We start from the raw sequence: 18,483 nt of genomic DNA on the forward strand, positions 1-18,483 counted from the left end.
CCACAGTTACGCTGGATGGTCCTCCTTTCTCCGTAACATGGGACCCAAACCCCTTTCCAACACGAAAAAGACAGCAAGAGGTCTTCTCCGGAGAAAGCTCCACATTTCTCTGGGTTTGCCACACCCGAAGGTACCCTGCCTGGTGCACAAGACACAAGAGCCCCTCTCTTCCTCCCCCCCTCCCCTCCTGCTTGACATCGTCTGAGCCTATGATTATGCTGCGTGTCTGCCTCTGGTCACTGCTCTACTGGCAGATGGTAGGACACGGGAGCCATTTCCTTTTTAGTGACTAGAGAGGAATTGAAAGAACTTAAATTCAGATTAAAAATGAAAAGATAAACGAGGCAACATACTGACACAGTAATGAATGAGTAGGAACCTCAAAAATCACTACGAAAAGAAAAGAAGGAAAACAAAACAAAAATATAAACGACTTACCAATTGGTAGAACATTATTAGAGAAAACAGCTCTTGTTTATGCCCAGATGTATTTCAGTGGGAGACCTCCCGCTTGGTGTACTACCGATAACAGGATTTTATGTCCAGCCTTTTCTGAGAAAAGAGACTTGTTCGTAAAATTGGGAAGAGATCCACGATGTGCAGAACCGAGGCGAAGACCTTCCGCTGGGCTCTTGGGACAAGAACGAAGCCCTCCCCACTCAGTGGCGCAGCAGCTGAAAGGTTTTCGCATGTGGTAGGTGCTCTCACATGCATTTGGATGGACGGACTTGAACTCACGCGCACCGTGATGACCTCCACGTGGCAATCTGCATTAGCGCCTCCCCAAGACACGACCTCAGGAAACACCGTGTGTGCCTCCGACTTGACACCTGTGCACGGTTATTTGGCCGCTGTTGCTTGGTTACTGGTGACATGGCCATTGGTCTTTTGGAGAGAGCGTGCTGTTCCAACTTGGAATGTCCACCTGCCTCCTCCAGAACTACCTGCTGTTTAAGACCCTCCTTCTTACAGTTAAGAGAGTTTGACCACAGAGGAAGACATGGCAATCTCAGGGTCTCTTACCTTCACTCTTCAAAGTCAAGCTGCCTTGCCTGAAAAGAAAGGTTTTCTTTCCTTCAACCTTCTGTTGAAGGAAGCCAGAAAGGTAAAAAGGCTTTCCTGACCCATCGCTGCCACCCCTATTCCATACCCAGTGCTGTACCGCAAAGGATCTGCCTTCACCCTACAAACCCCAGAGTCAGATTACTAAAACACGGTAACAAAATGGAACTAAGTGATTAAAGAATAGACAAGTAAAAGCTAAAACCTTCTGTGTCGAAAGGAAAGGAAAGGGCTATGATATTTCACTGCAGAACTCTAAGTGCTGTTCAAATAAAATTGACAAATAAGGGTTTGTAACTTTCTGGTGTGCGCACTCTATCTAGTGTTTTAATTAGTTGCCGTATGTGGGTGAATGCCTAAATATAGTGTTGAGATTTTTTAAACATTTATTACACAACACATTTAGCTAAATATCATTTTACTGCAATATATTTATTCATCTTTTCTAAAATCTGTAACGATCTTTAAAGTAAAAATATCTGAATTTACAATTTTATATTTTTTTAGCACTGTTTTACATTTATGGACCGGGGCTTTGTATTTAAGATGGTTAACAATTACATCAGCATGTTCTCCTCTGGTGATCTCAAGGTAAGAACCAAGTGCAGGCGGGATTGCTTTCTAAACCATTGCGTTATAAATAAATAAACTAGTCTCTGTGTCTGGCTGCCTAAAACCTTAGCCTGTGCATTCTCCACATCAAAAAATAATGTCTATCCCAGTGAGAGGCAGCCTTTTAAAACGGTTCATCTGAGTTAGGCTCCCAAGTCCTTTCTTAATGGGGAGGCTGTGGCATGTGGAGTGTGAACGTGAATGTGTTATGTTTCACTCCTATTTCCGGTGGGTGGTGAAAGGAGGGATTCTTTTCAGCCATAGTTCTTACAGCCCAGTTTGCTTGACTGCCTTGGTTTTAGCACTGAACATCTCACTTTTCTGAAATTGTTCAGTCTGGGGCAAAATAGGACAGTTGACCCCCTCTTCCTAAATAGGGAGGATGTGTCGAGAGAGAGGCTGGAGAGCAGTGATTCTCCAAGTGTGGTTCCCAGACCAGTGAGCTGAGAACTGACTGTGACAGGTGGAGCCCAGAAAGCTGTATTCCAATAAGGCTTTCAGGTGATTCTTAGGTACTCTCAAGTTTGAGAACCATTGAGCTACAGATGGGCATATGCTGGAGGAAAATAAGACTGGACATGGGTGAGATCATGAAAGCTGTACCAGTTAAGATTCTCTGGGTTGCAAGCAACGGAAACTTACGCCAGTTTGAGCAACGGGGGAGTATTAGAAGAGCAATGACATCAGTGCAAGAAAGAGATGGAAAGCTGGGCTTGAGAAAGAGCAGGGACTAGGGCACAAGAGTCATTGCAAAGGAGGAACCATGGGCCAATCTCTGCTACTGCTTAAAAAATACATTGGGACCATTTTCTTTCTCTTAACACTCGGCTTAAGATTTACATTCCAGAGGGGAAGTGTGTGACCAACCCGCTTTGGGTCACATGCCTGCCTCTTAAGGAAGGAAGACGGGGCACCTGAGTTAATAGTTCCCCAGTAACCTTTGCCCATTAGGAAGAAGGAAAGTCCCCAAGGGGTAATTATCTTGGTACTGGGAAAGAATAACAAATCTAGAGAGGCCAAAAGTAAATAATGATCTTCTTATATCCTTTCATGCCACGCTTAGGAATCTGAATATTATTTTGAGGGCAGTGGAGATTTACTTTTGACTAGGGGAGTTACATGATTCTATGCCATTTGGGTTTTGAGAATCCAGTTTCCTCTGTAAATATTTTTTGAAAGAATATTCTTTGTTAGTGCCCCAATTATGCATGAAATTCGCAGAATATCCTTTTAGGTATAATTCAAGGAAACCTTAATTATGTACTCTTTTAGAGAGAAAACAGAACACACTCATTGAAAAATAATTAACATACAATTTAATTATGCTCCTGTTCACTTTGATGCAAAGGGTTAAGTCAAGCACTCTTCTCGTTTGAAACGACAGTATTTTAAATTATTAACCAAAATTGCCACAAAATAGAATTCTAAAACAATCTGAGCAAATGGAATATGTTTTATTTTGTTAGCTGGTATTAGTGAACACAACCCAACTGAGTCTTAAAAATTGATTACTTAGTCTGCATGTCAGTGAAAATTGAATATTTATGAATGTGCTAATTGTTCCTTCTTATGTGATTGTTTTTAACACATGTATAAAGCTGTCTTAGACCATGTCTAAATCCATTTATTACTGTCCTAATCAAAATATCATTGAGAAGACAGGCCTGTTTGCAAGACAGGAAAAAGACGAATTTAAGTAACTCAGTCTGAGAACAAAGGGCCTGCGGAGAGAGTTAGTCTAGTCTTGGATCACATGCCCCATTGGCATCTTCAGCGCTGGATCCCAAGAGGTGATCACAGGGAACTGTCCTGGGAGCTGACTGTGGTTTTAGAGCTCTGTGCATGTGGTGACGTACAATTCCTTTCAGAATAAACACGTTCTGACAGAAGCCAAAAGAAGTGGAAAATGCACACTGCACGGGATTGGATCTCACAGCGGCTCACTATGGGTTACAAATGGGATCATTTCCTAACGAGGCCTTGACCGATCTCCAAATTTAGGGAGTCCAGGGGCATCTGGCTGGCTCAATCTGTTAAGCATCCGACTTTGGCTCAGGTCATGATCTCACTGTTCGTGGGTTCGAGCCCTACATGGGGCTCTGTGCTGACAGCTCAGAACTTGGAGCCTGCTTTGGATTCTGTGTCTCCCTCTCTCTCTCTGCTCCTCCCTCATGGGCCATTAAACATTAAACATTAAAAAAAATTCACATAAAGGGAGTCCTACTCTATTTACCACCTCAGGGGGACAAAAGCCTGTCAACTTAACAATTACCTGGTGGTCACACAAAATTAACTACATCTTCTTTTTAGATATAAGATTCAAGTACAGATTTTTTTCTTAACCCTCTTGGTGTATAAATAATAATCATTCGGTTTGCTTTTTTTTTTTCAGACCTTATGCCAGTATAAATTTGATTTTCTTCAAGAAGTATGTCAGCATGAGCACTTTATTCCTTTGTGTCTCCCCATAAGATCAGCAAACATTCCAGGTAATAACTCCCAGAATGTTCATCAGTTCCTGCAAAGTGAACACTCGTATAAGTTCGTTTGTGTGACCTTTGTGTGTTGTTGTTTTCCTGTTTCCTCGGTCTTGATCTCCCCTGAAGCTGTTACATGGGCATTAGACCCAGGTAATCAGGTGAAGACACCAAGAAGTTGGTGTCACGTGGTGAAGAATGTGGCTCCATATTTCTCAGTTTTTGTCTAGATCTCCTTTTCTATTAAAGAGAAAGCCAACAAAATTATAAAATCGGTGAACATGAATCAAAGAATTTTAACCTACAACAATACTTTGACTATACTGGCTCCAAAAGAGAACTCTCCTTTGATTTTGAAAGGCTCAAAATTAAGGGGGGAGAGAAGTTATACTTTGTGAGTACAAATTCACTTGAAGTTATCAATTAGTGTGTGCAATTGTGTTAAAATGCAATTCCTCAAAATGAGTTTTATACAAAAAAAAAAAAACTTGTTGCCATGAAAACGAGGAAGGAAGGAAGGAAAGAGGGAGGAAAGCGGGAAGGGGGCACCATTGTAAATACTTGGTACCTCTGGATTAGAAGGAGGTGGAGACAGTTGCTTCCCATTTCTATACTTACTATAGCATAAGTGGTCCACCGAAAATATTTTCATGTATAACTTTTATTAATGTATTGCATATATACCAATATGCATAGATACCAAGATGATCGTCACACATCTAGCTCTCAGAAGACAATCAAATATCAGGATGCAAAGAAACCATTAAAATGATTTAAGAACTTAAAATACTCTGCTTCGATTTCACCCTGCATCAATATTGAATCATTATGTTGTACACCTGAAATCAATATAATGTTATAGTCAGTTGTACCTCAAGAATGGAAGGAGGAGAGGAAGGAGGGAGGGAAGGCAGAGAGGGAGGAAGGAAGGAAAGAAAGAAAAAAAGACCTTCCTTCTAAGCAGTGAGTAAATTATCCACAAGGAGCCGTTTTGATATTCATGGAAACCAGAAAAAAAGGCCTCCTTACATGTATTGTAGCTTATACTGTATGTATCACACAAAACTAATATTTTGGAGGGAAAATAAAATACATTATCAAGCCTGTAAACGTTTTGTCATTTCAATCTTAAATAAAAGCTATAACATTATCCCATTCTTTCCTAATTTATGAAATTTGGAAATTAAATTATAGGAGATTATATTAGGAGATTAAATTGTATTTAATCTAAATGCCTTCGTAGAAAAAGAGGTAGAAAGGTCATCTTGGACAATAACATTTTTCGCCTTTTGGTTTGTTTTGTATTCCTTTTTATTTTTTTTATAAACTATGGCCAACTTATTGGGTTAGACAAGCTGGTTGAGATACTCAAGAAAAGCAAACCTATTGTACCCTTTTGATTCCAATTGTTTACTGTTGATCTGTAACTCAGGAAAAGGCCTCATAGTCTCCTTGTAGATGTGATATTATCAACCGTGAACATAAAAATACATGTTTCATTGCATGCGGATTTCTGGTAGAAAAATAAGTGTTCAAGTAAAAGGCCAGGAATGAAAATAACTCTGTTCATGACATTCCTTTATAAGGAAGCAACCAACCTATGGTATTTGTCTTCAAACATAAAGCTTTTTTGAGGAGACTCACTTATGTTTTAGGATAATACAGTTTTTCAGTATAAATTACCCATAGTTCATGAATATAACGTGTATGTATGTGTATATCTTAACTTATTTATTTATATTAAATCCAGATCCCTTGACGCCTTCAGAATCAACTCAAGAGTTACATGCATCAGGTAAATAATTATGTTTTATATTAGATTCTCTAAGCATCAATAAGTACATCATAATCTGATAATATTGATTGGTATAGATACCACAAATTTCCAGATGCCATTTCCGGATGCCAAAAATAGTCAGGTGTTTAATATCATACAAAGTTGTCAACAAGCTGACTGAACTGTTCTCTTGTCACAGATAATTAAATGCTTCCCCAACCTGAATTCTTTCATAGTTTATTCTCCAGAGTTTGACATTTTTTTTTTAATTTCCCAAATCATCTGAAATTTTCTTAGGGTACCTCATAAATAAAATTCCTTGATACATGTCATAACATGTTTGTTCAGTGTAACTAGCTTTATATATTTCTGTCAACACACCGCAGCCTGGTTTTTCAGCTAGCTTCTTAAGATTGAGGTTGATTATTATTTTTACTTGAATTAGGTTCATAACTTAAAATAGTCTGGGCAAAACTTTTCTCTCGTTTTAGGTTGGCAGTTACAAAGTTTTGTTCCACTCTGGCCCCTCACGAGTACTCACTATTTCGTGGAGAAATATTTTAAACCTAACTAAGTCCTTGGACCTCTATCTCCTGACCCTCCCATTCCCTGCTTTTCCACATCCAGTGGCATTTTCATGGACTACAAAACTCCTTATGTTTAATTTGCCCCTAGTCAATCATGGACTGGAATATTCCAAGAGATCATTACATCTAACGGGTAACCGCGAGGATTCACGGACATAACACCTCTACGGTGCTTAGCCTAGTGTTGGCACTCAGTGCATGTTCCAGAAATGGGTGCTGGTCCTGTTGTTAACAGTTACATTTAGGAAGGACATTGGACAACTCTTACTGGAAATTTTGACGTTCCAATTTCTCCCTGATTCGGGCACAAAATTTTGCAGCCCCGTTTGGTTTCCCTCTCCTTGCTCCTTCACGTCCTTCAGCCAACTTACCCTGGTAATTTTTCTTCTACAACTCGGGTCCTTCTGTTCCATCCCAGGCACATCTCACTTCTTCCCTCCCTGCCTTGTGGCCGAGCCTCCTGTATTATAGCCCGCTCCCCACATTTCCCCCACAGAATGACTCATTTATGTCCTGTCACCATGTGAACAAATGAATAAGCACAGGTCTGATCAGGCCGCCGATCTCAATGCCATTGGCGACTTCACGCTTTCTACAGAATTCAGTGCCAAATGGAGGATCCCAGGTGCCAGCTAAAGAATGTGTGCTTTAGTCTCTCCATCACCCGGCCCCAAGTGCCCCTCGAGTCTCAATCCCCACCCCCTCCTTGGCTGCCGTGCTGACTGGCGCCCCCCAACCTGTGTTTCCCGCACACTGACACACTGTGGGTCTTCAGAAATCTGTGCCATGGAACCTTTGTCCTCCCAACCTCTTCTCTTCCACCCACACCCCCGCCCCCACCACCTCCATTGGCCCCGGGCCCCCTGCACCTCCGACCTTCAGCAGCCTCAAAGGCCCCTCTCAACATCTTCCCGCCAGTGACGTCTCCTGATTCTTCCAGACAGAAAGTGAGCTCTTCTCCTCTCAGCTCCTGTAACACTGTAGACACGCTACTCATGGAATTTGACTACTGGTAGCAGTATACTCTCCCTCATTTCTCCTCTCTGTAGCGAGACTGCTGTAGCGAGACTACTGTTACTGAACCCCTCCCCGGTAGTGAGAGAGGTTGATGGTGGTTGGATAAACCTTTCTCGATTACAGAGTGATCCTTTGACTTTCAGTCACATGCCCGCTTTACTCTCCTCCCAAAGATATGCCTGAATATTCGGTCACGAATGAATTTTGCCGCAAACACTTCTTAATTGGAATTCTACTTCGAGAAGTTGGCTTTGCCCTGCAAGAAGACCAAGACATCAGGCACTCAGCTTTAGCTGTCCTAAAAAATCTAATGGCTAAGCATTCCTTTGATGATCGATACAGAGAACCCGTGAGTGATTTTCTTTTCTCTCTTCCCTAAACACCATTTAATGGCTCACTGCGTTAAATGCATATCAAACCTACAGTCTATTGATTTTTATGCGAATCATTTCTCTCGGCCACCTTCCCACCTAGGAGAAACAGGCCCAGATAGCAAGTTTATACATGCCCCTGTATGGCATGCTTCTGGACAATATGCCAAGGATTTACCTGAAGGACTTATATCCTTTTACCGTCAACACATCCAATCAAGTAAGTTTACAGACTATTTCAAATGTGCATTTTAACCAAGAGTTCACCCACTTTTTGCCCTGGATAGCCATCTTCCCCCACCCATGAGCAAACAGAACACTGCCGCTAGCTATTTTGAGACGTCCACGTCAGTCTCCTTTGTTCCGGATTGGTCCCTGGAGCCTTCTGCCTCATCCACGTAGTCGACATTTGGGTTTCACTGTCCTCTCTTCTCTGTATCCACCCCCCAGTTCTGTCCAGTTTTTACCAGGTTCCTCTGTCGCGTGCACGGCCCCATCCTCAGTGCGCACCCTCTCCCCCTGCCACCTTTCCGCACGGGCTTTGTGACCACCTGGTGTTAGGGTAGCGGAGGGCCTCAGTCACACCCCAGGAGTGGCCTGTTTGTCCTCCCTCCTCCACTGAGCCACCATCGTGGTCACACAACAGGCCATGTGACACCAGATGCCTGTTTTCACGTCCCGGATGAATTAATCCGCTGCTGAATGCATGATACTAGTCTCTCGCGGTTAGGAGCTAGGCCTTTGGAATGCTCTTTAGAGGAAGACCTTGTGTTCATAGCAGCGACATCAGTTACTAACAATGTAACCTTCGATAAGTCATCCAGTGTCTTTATTTTTTTTTTTAGTGTTTATTGATTTTTAAGAGAGAGAATGTGGGTGGGGGAAGGGCGGGGGGGGGGGGGAGGGACAGAGGATCTGAAGAGAGCTCTGCATTGACAGCAGAAAGCCTGGTGCAGGGCTGGAACTCACAGACTGTGAGATCATGACCTGAGCTGAAGTCAGACATTCAACTGACTAAGCCACCCAGGCGTGTCTATCCAGCCTCTTTAAACCTCTGCTTTCTTATTTATAGAATCAGATAGAATTCCTACATTACAGGATTCTTAGGAGGATTAAATTCTCTAGTAGAAAACACTAGGCCTAGAGACTGGTACATAATAAGTATTTGGAATTAGCTTTTAGTAATAGCAATATACATAAGATAACTCATGATAATCTAGAGTATCATCCATAAAACAACAGTAGCCATTCCAACCAGTTTATAGCTAAAAGACAGTTTCTACTACATTGTAAAAAAAAAAAAAAACAAAACAAAACAAAACAAAACAATCACATAAAAAGTCAAAATGTGACTAAGAGTATGGTTGTGACTGTATTCATTTTCATTGCTTGCTTTGGCAGAAGACCTTTGCTGGAATATAAAAGATCAGATCAGACATCATCAAATTCAAAGTGTAACAAAGAAGGCATATGTGGGTTTACAATGTTGAAATGTGGCGATTCCCATTAATCTCTTCTGTGCTTCGAATACAGGGGTCTAGAGATGACCTCAGCACCAATGGAGGATTTCACAGCCAGTCAGCTATGAAACATGCAAATTCTGTGGATACATCATTTTCTAAAGATGTTTTAAATTCCATAGCAGGTACTTAAGACCTTGCAAAAACACTTGTGTTTAACTCTCTCCCATATTTACATGACATATCATTGTGCTTTTTACCCACTCCATAATCCAGTATGCATAATTGCTGTATGTCAAAGTACACTCTATTTATAGAGCTAAAGAGTCTCTCTACATATTTCTTAGAAGCTCATCCAGGGGCTTCCTCTTCTACTTAGCATTCAGTTTTACTTGGCTCAAAGAGCAATCTACTCAGACGTTACCAAAATATTTCATTCTGGAAACAATCTTTTAAGTTTTCATTGCATACAACCTTTTAAAATATAATAGCCCCAACAACTTCGGAATTTATTTTTAAGAACTATTTTGGAAACGTCATATTAATTTCTTATAAACTGTCAAAACTTGAAAGCTTCTCCCCCCAAAGCATCCTTATGAACTTGCATGAAAGCGTTTTTAAAAGAGAACCTTTCAAAAGCCGTTTAAGAAATCAAAGGAACAAGCTTTACCTTATTTCCATTTATACTGGTCTAAATTTCCCTAAATCCTTAAGGCTGGCACGGCCACCGTGATCATTCTTAAAATGTCCCATGTCTTCCATGGCAATTCCAGACTCTATCATGTCAGCCTTCCCCAGTGCTCCTACCACCTCAATGATCAACATCTTTTTGGGTCATCGTTTTAGTTCTGTGTGTGTGCCCATTACATCTCATTACCATCTGTGTGCTGTGGCTTGTGTTTGCAGCATTTTCATCAATAGCTATTTCTACAGTAAACCATGCTGACTCCAGAGCATCCCTGGCAAGTCTTGACTCCAACCCAAGCACCAATGAGAAGAGCAGCGAGAAAACAGACAACTGCGAAAAGGTGGGGCTTCTCCTCCAGTTACCCAGCACCTGGAGAGCCAGCGCCCCCCACCCCCCACCCCCCCACCTCGCTAATTCAGTCTTTCTTGGTTCTTCCGTTCCTAGATCCCTAGACCCTTGTCTTTGATAGGGTCAACCCTTCGATTTGACAAGTTAGATCAAGCAGAAACCAGGAGCCTTCTCATGTGCTTTCTTCACATTATGAAGACAATTTCAGAGGGTAAAGAGAGAGCCCTTGAAAATTAAAATTTTTAAAAAGGAAAAAAAAATTGAATTTCCGAGAGTCTCATGCTACATGGTGTTTCCTTCCAGAGACGCTGATTGCCTACTGGCAAAGAGCACCCAGTCCAGAGGTGTCTGACTTCTTCAGCATCTTGGAGTAAGTTATAGAGTTGATTTGTTAACCTGTTTTTTCTGGAAGCTTCAAAATGGTTCAGTATACCATCCTTCATTCTAAGGACCCATATGTCCTTAGAATGTCCTACTATCTATCAGTAGTAGTCATGAATAAAATATGCATAAAATCATCTTTTCTTTTAATGTACTTCTTAAATGAACAGTTTGTATAAACAAAAGAACATGAATAATTGGAATGTGGCCTTTTTTTTTCCTTTCTAGTGTTTGTCTTCAAAATTTCAGATACCTAGGAAGACGCAATATAATAAGGTAACAATTTTTAAATTCCACGAGGTTAGTCTGATCTTTAAAAAAATATGGCATCTATTAATGTATATCAAGTTAGACTTCAAGGTATATGTTAGAAATCTTAAGGTGCACATAAGGATCGTAAGGTTGACCTCAGAGTAGACGTAGAAGTTTGACACTTGCCATGTACTCATCATAGATCTAGGACTAGTTAAAAGCTGTCTAGGGAGAAAAGCACAAAACATACATTTCTAAAAGGAAGCCACATTTCCTGTATCGTCCGAGCTAATTTATCTATCATTTTGCATGGATGTAATGTAGAAGATTCCTATGAACGTTCTACATCCAATGTGAATACATCCAATGTGAATAAGTGACAGGAATAAAAGGTACAGCACAGAGAATACAGTCAGTGGTTTTGTGGTTTGGGGACTTATGGTGAGTGCAACATACATAGACTTGTCAAATCACTATGTTGTACACATGAAACTAAATATAACATTGTGTGTCAACTGTACTTAAGGAAAGAAAGAAAGAAAGAAAGAAAGAAAGAAAGAAAGAAAGAATATACTCCCAGTAAGCTGAAAAGAAAAATTAATCTAGAATAACTTCGTGTTGACATTGTTTTCTCATGAGAGACCACGAAGCCCCCAGCACTTTCGCTAAACCCCCATTTCCCATTCCCAAAAGATGATGTGATTTTATCTTTCATAGCACGCAGACTATTTCGTTGTTCAGTAGTCGTGTTGCCAGTGGCCGGTCTTTATTTAAAAATAAATTACAAATACTGAACTGTGATTAAAACCTCAGTTTCCCTTGCAGGAAAATTGCTGCGGCATTTAAATTTGTGCAGTCCACCCAGAACAATGGAACTCTCAAAGGATCTAACCCTTCCTGCCAAACATCAGGTCCCTTGCCACAATGGTAATGTCGCATTTGCTTGATATTTGTAATCACATTGTGTTTATGCATATGTGTGTGTGTGTGTGTGTGTGTGTGTGTGCGTGTGGAGGGATACGGATGCTTCCACATGTGCATGCACAAGCAGGCACATGCATATGTATGTATGCATACACTTCAAACCACATGCAGAAACTCTCCTCTATCTGCTCCGCTAGCTTGTGAAAACCTAAGAGTCAAGGATTATGACTTATTTATGTGCCCTTGGGGCACAATGCCATGCAGTGGATGGAGGTGAATAGTACCCTAATTTAACTGAGCCCGAAAAGACATCATTCCAATAAATGACTCATTTAACGTTTGCTAACCTCCTAGTGACATATCAGATGTGAGGTCGTATCTCCCCATACCTTTCAGTCACTGTAATACATTAGCAGTGTCCTCAGAGCTAAAATTGTTTTTTAGCTATTTATTTTTTTCATGTTTATTTATTTTTGAGAATGAGAGAGACAGAGTGCAAGTGGGGGAGGTGCAGAGAGAGGGGGAGACACAGAATCCAAAGCCAGCTCCAGGCTCTGAGATTCCAGCACAGAGCCCGACACGGGGCTTGTACCCACAAACCGCAAGATCGTGACGTGAGCCGAAGTCAGACGCTTAACTGACTGAGCCACCAGGTGCCCCTAAAATTGTTTTTGAAAGGGTCACAAGCAGTGAGGAAACATGGATGGCTCCATAAGCTCGTGTTCGATTTCCTAGTCATTATACCGGTTTGACTAGCACATAGGGCCTGGAGTCATCCTTTATGAACCTACCCTGTGGGAGGATTTTGCCCTGAAATCCTACTTTAAATCTCCCCTGAGTCTCATAAATAAGAATTCTTTGCTAAAATTTTCTCCAGTTTGATTTATTCTTCCCAAAGTTACCATAATAATATGTAATATGAAAATGGCTATATTTTAGAAGGAATTTCAGAAATAAGAAAGTAGTATATAACCAAAAAACCATGGAGTAAGTCTTGCCTCTTAGTCCATAGGGACTCCTCGAAGTTGCCCCTTGTGTGAAAGCAAATGAGAAAATGTAATAGGCGTGTTTTCCAAATGGTAATAGGAGAGACTATCAACAATGACTTTCTGCCTTTAAAGACAATAGTAAGGTACCTGAGGTCACTGCAGTTTTGTTGACGTTTGGTGGGTTAAATTGCAGGCTTCTTCCTGAACCATCTAGACACGTCTTGGCCATTCCTACCCCTCCCCTCCTAGGCACCAGGATTTTTCCTCCAGAAGCTCCAGACCAAAATAGACCCAAAACCTGGAAGAAATCAGTCCCAAAGGTCCAAGCCATACAAGCCAGAACTCATTTTTTCTTGTAGCTCCAGGGCTCCCTTAACTACTGAAAACCAAAGCTAGGTCTTCTGGGCCTCGATCCATCCAGAGCATTTGATGTGGTCAAAACCAAATAACCCCTTGAAAAGGGTGACCAAGAGAAAACCATTGCCTCCTCTATAGGCTTGACTCTTCAGGGTATCTCTTATTGCCTACTTTACTCAAAAAAAAATGTTTTATTGCCTTGGCCAAATGATAGTGGAAATGAAAGTCCAGAATGGGAAGTGTCTTTACTCCCACATAACACTGGCTCTTTCCACCAGGTGGGACTGCCAAGGAGACATTGAATGAGAGCTGTTGCAGACCATTATCATCATCCTGGGAATGTAGCTGCACCAGGGTCCCCCCCCCCCCAGCTCTCTCCCCTATGAGGATGGAATGCCATGGAATTCCCATGAAATCTCATGATTTCATTAAATAATAATGAATATGCTTGTTCAGGCTTAGTATCTATTATTCTTCTATTACCCTTTGGTACCGCGCATCCTTCTGAACCCTTTTTTGGCTTAAATAAAACCTCTCCAAAAGCACTCTTAAAAGTCCCTTTGATCATGTCTCCTGTAATTAATATTTTTCATAAAACATCTCTGGGTAAAAGTTGTTTATATTTGACTCAGTCTAGAATTTTTGAATGAACATTTGTATCTCATCTCTCTCGTGCTATAACCTATCTTCTTATGTAATTTTCAGGATGCATACCACGTCCGCTCACGAAGGACATAAGCAGCACCGCTCACAAACTTTACCTATAATTCGAGGCAAAAATGCACTTTCTAACCCCAAACTTTTACAGATGTTAGACAATACCATGTCCAGTAAGTAAACGAGAAATAATAGGACCGAGACGGCTAGGGGTGTTTCTCTAGATGCGTGGAAGACATTAAATGCGTTAGAATGTTTCAGAAACGTAAGGAATGTTAGTGTGTTACTGAGACCGTTACTTTTCAGGCTTGCTGTAGCCCAGGGAATTTTTCTCAGAGGAAAAACGTCAGCAGAGAGGGAGTTTAAAAATTGAAGTGTCCTTATAAGAAAGGAAACAGGCAGATCTCTCAGGATAATGTGCTCCATGTAGCTCCTCTGATGTCAGGTGGATTTGCTATTGTGAGGGTTATGGGGACCTCTGTCAACCAGACTATTACTGTCTGCTGTTTGGGACGAGGAGAAAGTTGTCCATGTCCTAGAAGCACTAAGTGTGATATATTGAACCCGGTGATGCACACATTCCAGCTTGTGAATGAGGAAAAAATGGAGCCCAGTGTTCTGTATTGTGTACATGTTAGTGGTTAGAGACATGTGACCAAAGGCAGATGCCTTCACCTATGAATGTATTTAGGGCCTTTAATGGCCACTCATGCACACTGTCCACTGAGACTATACATTTAGTCTATTAGACTGTGAGCCTAAAACTTGCCCCAGACTGAGTATGAAAGGACTATGACTCTGTCAATGCCTAAATCAACGGAAAAGAAGTAAGAAATAATGGCAAATGGGTCACTCTTGTCTACAGCTGACATATGAAAAGGGCCTACACTCTTAGTTTGAGTGGCTACAAGAGAATTGTCTGGGAGGCTTAAACAACAAACATTTATTTCTTATGGTTCTGGAGGGTGGGAGGTCCAAGGTCAAGGTACCAACAGATTTGATGTCTGATGAGAAGCCTTTTCCTGGTTTGCAGATGGCCACCTTCTTCTTGTGTCCTCATGACAAAGAGAAAGGCTCCCTTTCTGGTGCCTCTTTTTATAAGAGCACGAACCCATTCATGAGGGCTCCGCCCTCACGAGCTAATTACCTCTCAAATATCCCATCTCCAAATACCATCACACTGGGGATTAGGGCTTCAACACGGGAATTTGGGGCAACACAAACATTTAGTCTATAGGATCTGTTAATGCCTCTGTCTTTAGACGGACAGTCTTTAGTTTTTGATTCAGCCAATAAGGTAATTGAACCAACAAAAGCACTTTGATTTCATAAATTATTTATCAAAACACCAGAAAACAGTGAAAATGTTATAATAGAAGAAAGCCCTTTATGGAATACAAAGAATTTTCTTAGACATTTATGTATGTTCTACTTCATATTTTGTAGGCAACTCCAATGAAATAGACATCATGCACCATGTGGACACAGAGGCCAATATAGCTACAGAGGTGTGCCTGACTATCCTAGACCTGCTATCACTCTTCACCCAGACTCACCAGGTAAGTGTGACTATAACATCTTCGGCAACATGATAAAACGGGAGGTGGAAAAGTCATGGGAAGTCAAGAACAAAAAATATTTTACTGGGGCACCTGGGTGGCTCATTCAGTTAAGCATCCGACTTTGGCTCAGGTCATGATCCTGGGGTCTATGTGTTTGAGCCCTGCTTCGGGCTCTATGCTGACAGCCCAGAGCCTGGAGCCCATTTCAGATTCTGTGTCTCTCTCTCTCTCTCTCTGTCCCCTCCCCTGCTCACGCTCTGTCTCTCTCTCCTTCAAAGATAAATAAACATTTTTTTAATTTAATATTTCATGAAATCAATTAACGTTACATAAATCGGCCTAAGTGTCAGTGGAAAAAGTTTTACAACTGAGACTCAGAGTTTATCAGAAGTTGACTAATGCTCAAATGATATACATACATATGTATTTCACTATTGTCAAATAATAAATATTCTTCTTTGCTTCTCCTGCTTCACCCTCAGGCAAACCGAGCTGACTGAGAGTGGGACTCCACTTTTTCAGACTCAGGGGGAAAGAAAAATGATGGCTAGATCCAACAGACTAATAATGCTGAGCGTCTTTTCGTGTGCTTATTTGTCATCTGTATATCTTTGGTGAAAATAATACCTACGTAGTGGTAGAATGACTTAAGTTAAAAAGACTGACCATACCACGTTTTGGCAAGGGTATGAAAAAACTGGGACTCTTATCCACCAATGGCGGGCATGCAAACACTCTGGAAAACAGTACGGCAGTCTAAAAAGTTAACGCGACCGTTAAACGCGACCGGCCATTCCAATACTAAGCATTTACCCAGGAGAAACAAAAGCATTTGGTCACAAAAACCTGTGTACACAAATGTTCATACAAGCCTTATTTTTAATAAGTGATGAAAACAACCTAAGTGTACATCAACAGGTGAATGGATTTAAAAAATGGTGGTATATCCATACAATAGAACGCTGCTCAGTTACGCTCGGTTACAGTTTGATGCCATTTATATAAAATTTAATAAACTCAAACTATAGAAACTGTATGCCAGTTATACCTCAATAAAGATATTTGGAATATTAGCTCAACCTAATGAGCTTACAGATGTTCGGGGTTGAAGTAGGAACGGCTGGATCCATTGAATAACGTCTACACCAAACACAATGATTATGCCAAAAAATCCCTGCTTTCAGGAAAAGTGTCAGCATGGTGGTAGAAAAAAAACAAACACCATATTTTAAATCTTTATTACTCAGTGCAAATGTCAGTCAAATCTCAGACATCTTAAAGGCCCTACCGATGCCTACGAGGACGTGCGTCTCTGTGACCCCGTCTCCTGCCTCTGTCCCTATCTCACCCCATGCTCTGCTCAGGCTCCTCTGCCCTTTGTTTTCTCAACCTTGAACTCATAAGCTTCTTCCCAACTCATATCCCTGGTACTAGCTGCTTCTCTCTTCTTGGGTAGTCCCTTCGGATCTGCCCATAGCCAATTCCTTCAGCTCACGTGTGAGTTCATCCATTAGAGGGTCTTGGCTGCCCACCCTACCTAAAGTAATCCTTGCCCAAACCAGTTACTTTTTATTATATCGCATCATTCTGCTCTATTTTCTTATTTAGTAATTTTTTCCAATCCCTGCTGTGTAAGTTTCATTGGGAACATAGACCTTATCTTCTTATTCAGCACTATCTCCATTGCCCAGGTTGTGCCTACCACATAGTAGGCTCACAGTAAATATCTTTTGAGAGAATACAGGTGCCTTTTCACTCATCCTAAGTAACTTCTGTGTGGAATTTCCAGAGACAACTCCAACAATCCGAATGTCAAAATTCCATGATGAAAAGGGTCTTTGACACCTACATGGTCTTTTTCCAAGTCAACCAGTCAGCCACAGCGCTGAAGCACGTGTTTGCCTCCTTGAGACTGTTTGTTTGCAAGGTAAGAGTTCTCCTGGTTCCAGTGAAAGCTCAGGAAAGGATGATAATAAACAGGTGTTTATCCTTACATCTCTCAGTATGGAGGAAAGAAAGTCCGTTTCCTTCTATTTTGGCTTGTTTGGTTTTATTAGAGTATTTGTATTGGTTTTAATAAGCCATTTGATTCCTGGTCTTGACAGTTAACAGTCTTGACAACCTGTCTACTTGGATATCGAAAGGGAATAGTATTAACATGTAGCCATCTCCTGGGGGGATCCTCAGTATTTGTGACAGAGAGTCGGGGAAAATGCACGTCATCATCTGTGATCTCCATTCATGCCAAGTGAAGTTTCCACCTTAAAGTAGACACAGCTGCCAACTTTTGAGGATCCCTGTGGTTTTACAATGTTGGGTGAAGAGGAAACACTTTAAAGCTCTCATTCACTAGTTTCGGGTTGTCATCATTGGTGCCTGGGATACTTACCATGTAGAGAATGATTGTTTCTAGGAAAAAAAGAGAAATATTAATATGGACTTAAATAAATACAATTATATCTCTTCCACTTGCCTGGGTTAAAAAAAAAAGTGGGTTTGTTCTAAGGAATTTTAAAATGCAAGCAGAAACACAGCAAAATGAAGGCATGCCCCCCCCCCCTACTTAACCAACCGTTCTACCTCTATAGTTTCCTTCAGCGTTCTTTCAAGGGCCTGCCGACCTGTGTGGATCCTTCTGCTATGAAGTCCTAAAATGCTGTAACCACAGGTCACGGTCAACTCAGACAGAAGCATCAGCCCTTCTCTACTTTTTCATGAGGAAGAATTTTGAATTTAACAAGCAGAAGTCAATTGTCCGGTCCCACTTACAAGTAAGTGCTGCCAGTTTCCATTAATGCTGTTGTTAAAACCACTCTTCTGTTTCAGCATTGATAAAAGCCTCTAGGCCCCTGGGCAAGAGCAACCAACTCTTCTACTAGATTCCTCCTTAAAGAGACTCAACACACTCCGCTCAGGTTCAGAGGAAGAGGGCAGCTGGGCAGAAATCAACACAGCCCATAAT

The 18,483-nt window shown here is 41.2% G+C and overlaps 1 protein-coding gene across 5 annotated transcripts in view; it reads left to right on the forward strand.

Moving 5' to 3' along the window:
• DOCK10 (dedicator of cytokinesis 10) overlaps nt 1-18,483 on the forward strand; it is a 268,151-nt gene that overhangs the window by 220,255 nt on the left and 29,413 nt on the right. For 4 of the 5 annotated variants that reach the window (XM_049615823.1, XM_049615821.1, XM_049615819.1 and 1 more), the window contains exons 29-43: nt 1,570-1,653; nt 4,067-4,163; nt 5,902-5,946; nt 7,706-7,881; nt 8,007-8,123; nt 9,437-9,548; nt 10,270-10,391; nt 10,496-10,610; nt 10,703-10,769; nt 11,009-11,056; nt 11,858-11,959; nt 14,008-14,132; nt 15,406-15,518; nt 17,311-17,448; nt 18,110-18,292. In XM_049615823.1, the coding sequence (XP_049471780.1) occupies nt 1,570-1,653; nt 4,067-4,163; nt 5,902-5,946; nt 7,706-7,881; nt 8,007-8,123; nt 9,437-9,548; nt 10,270-10,391; nt 10,496-10,610; nt 10,703-10,769; nt 11,009-11,056; nt 11,858-11,959; nt 14,008-14,132; nt 15,406-15,518; nt 17,311-17,448; nt 18,110-18,292 (1,644 nt within the window). The remainder of the gene's footprint in view (nt 1-1,569; nt 1,654-4,066; nt 4,164-5,901; nt 5,947-7,705; nt 7,882-8,006; nt 8,124-9,436; nt 9,549-10,269; nt 10,392-10,495; nt 10,611-10,702; nt 10,770-11,008; nt 11,057-11,857; nt 11,960-14,007; nt 14,133-15,405; nt 15,519-17,310; nt 17,449-18,109; nt 18,293-18,483) is intronic. The other variant, XM_049615820.1, reaches the window with a different exon arrangement.

The sequence above is a fragment of the Panthera uncia genome (assembly GCF_023721935.1).
Source record: "Panthera uncia isolate 11264 chromosome C1 unlocalized genomic scaffold, Puncia_PCG_1.0 HiC_scaffold_3, whole genome shotgun sequence".
Classification (NCBI taxonomy): domain Eukaryota; kingdom Metazoa; phylum Chordata; class Mammalia; order Carnivora; family Felidae; genus Panthera; species Panthera uncia.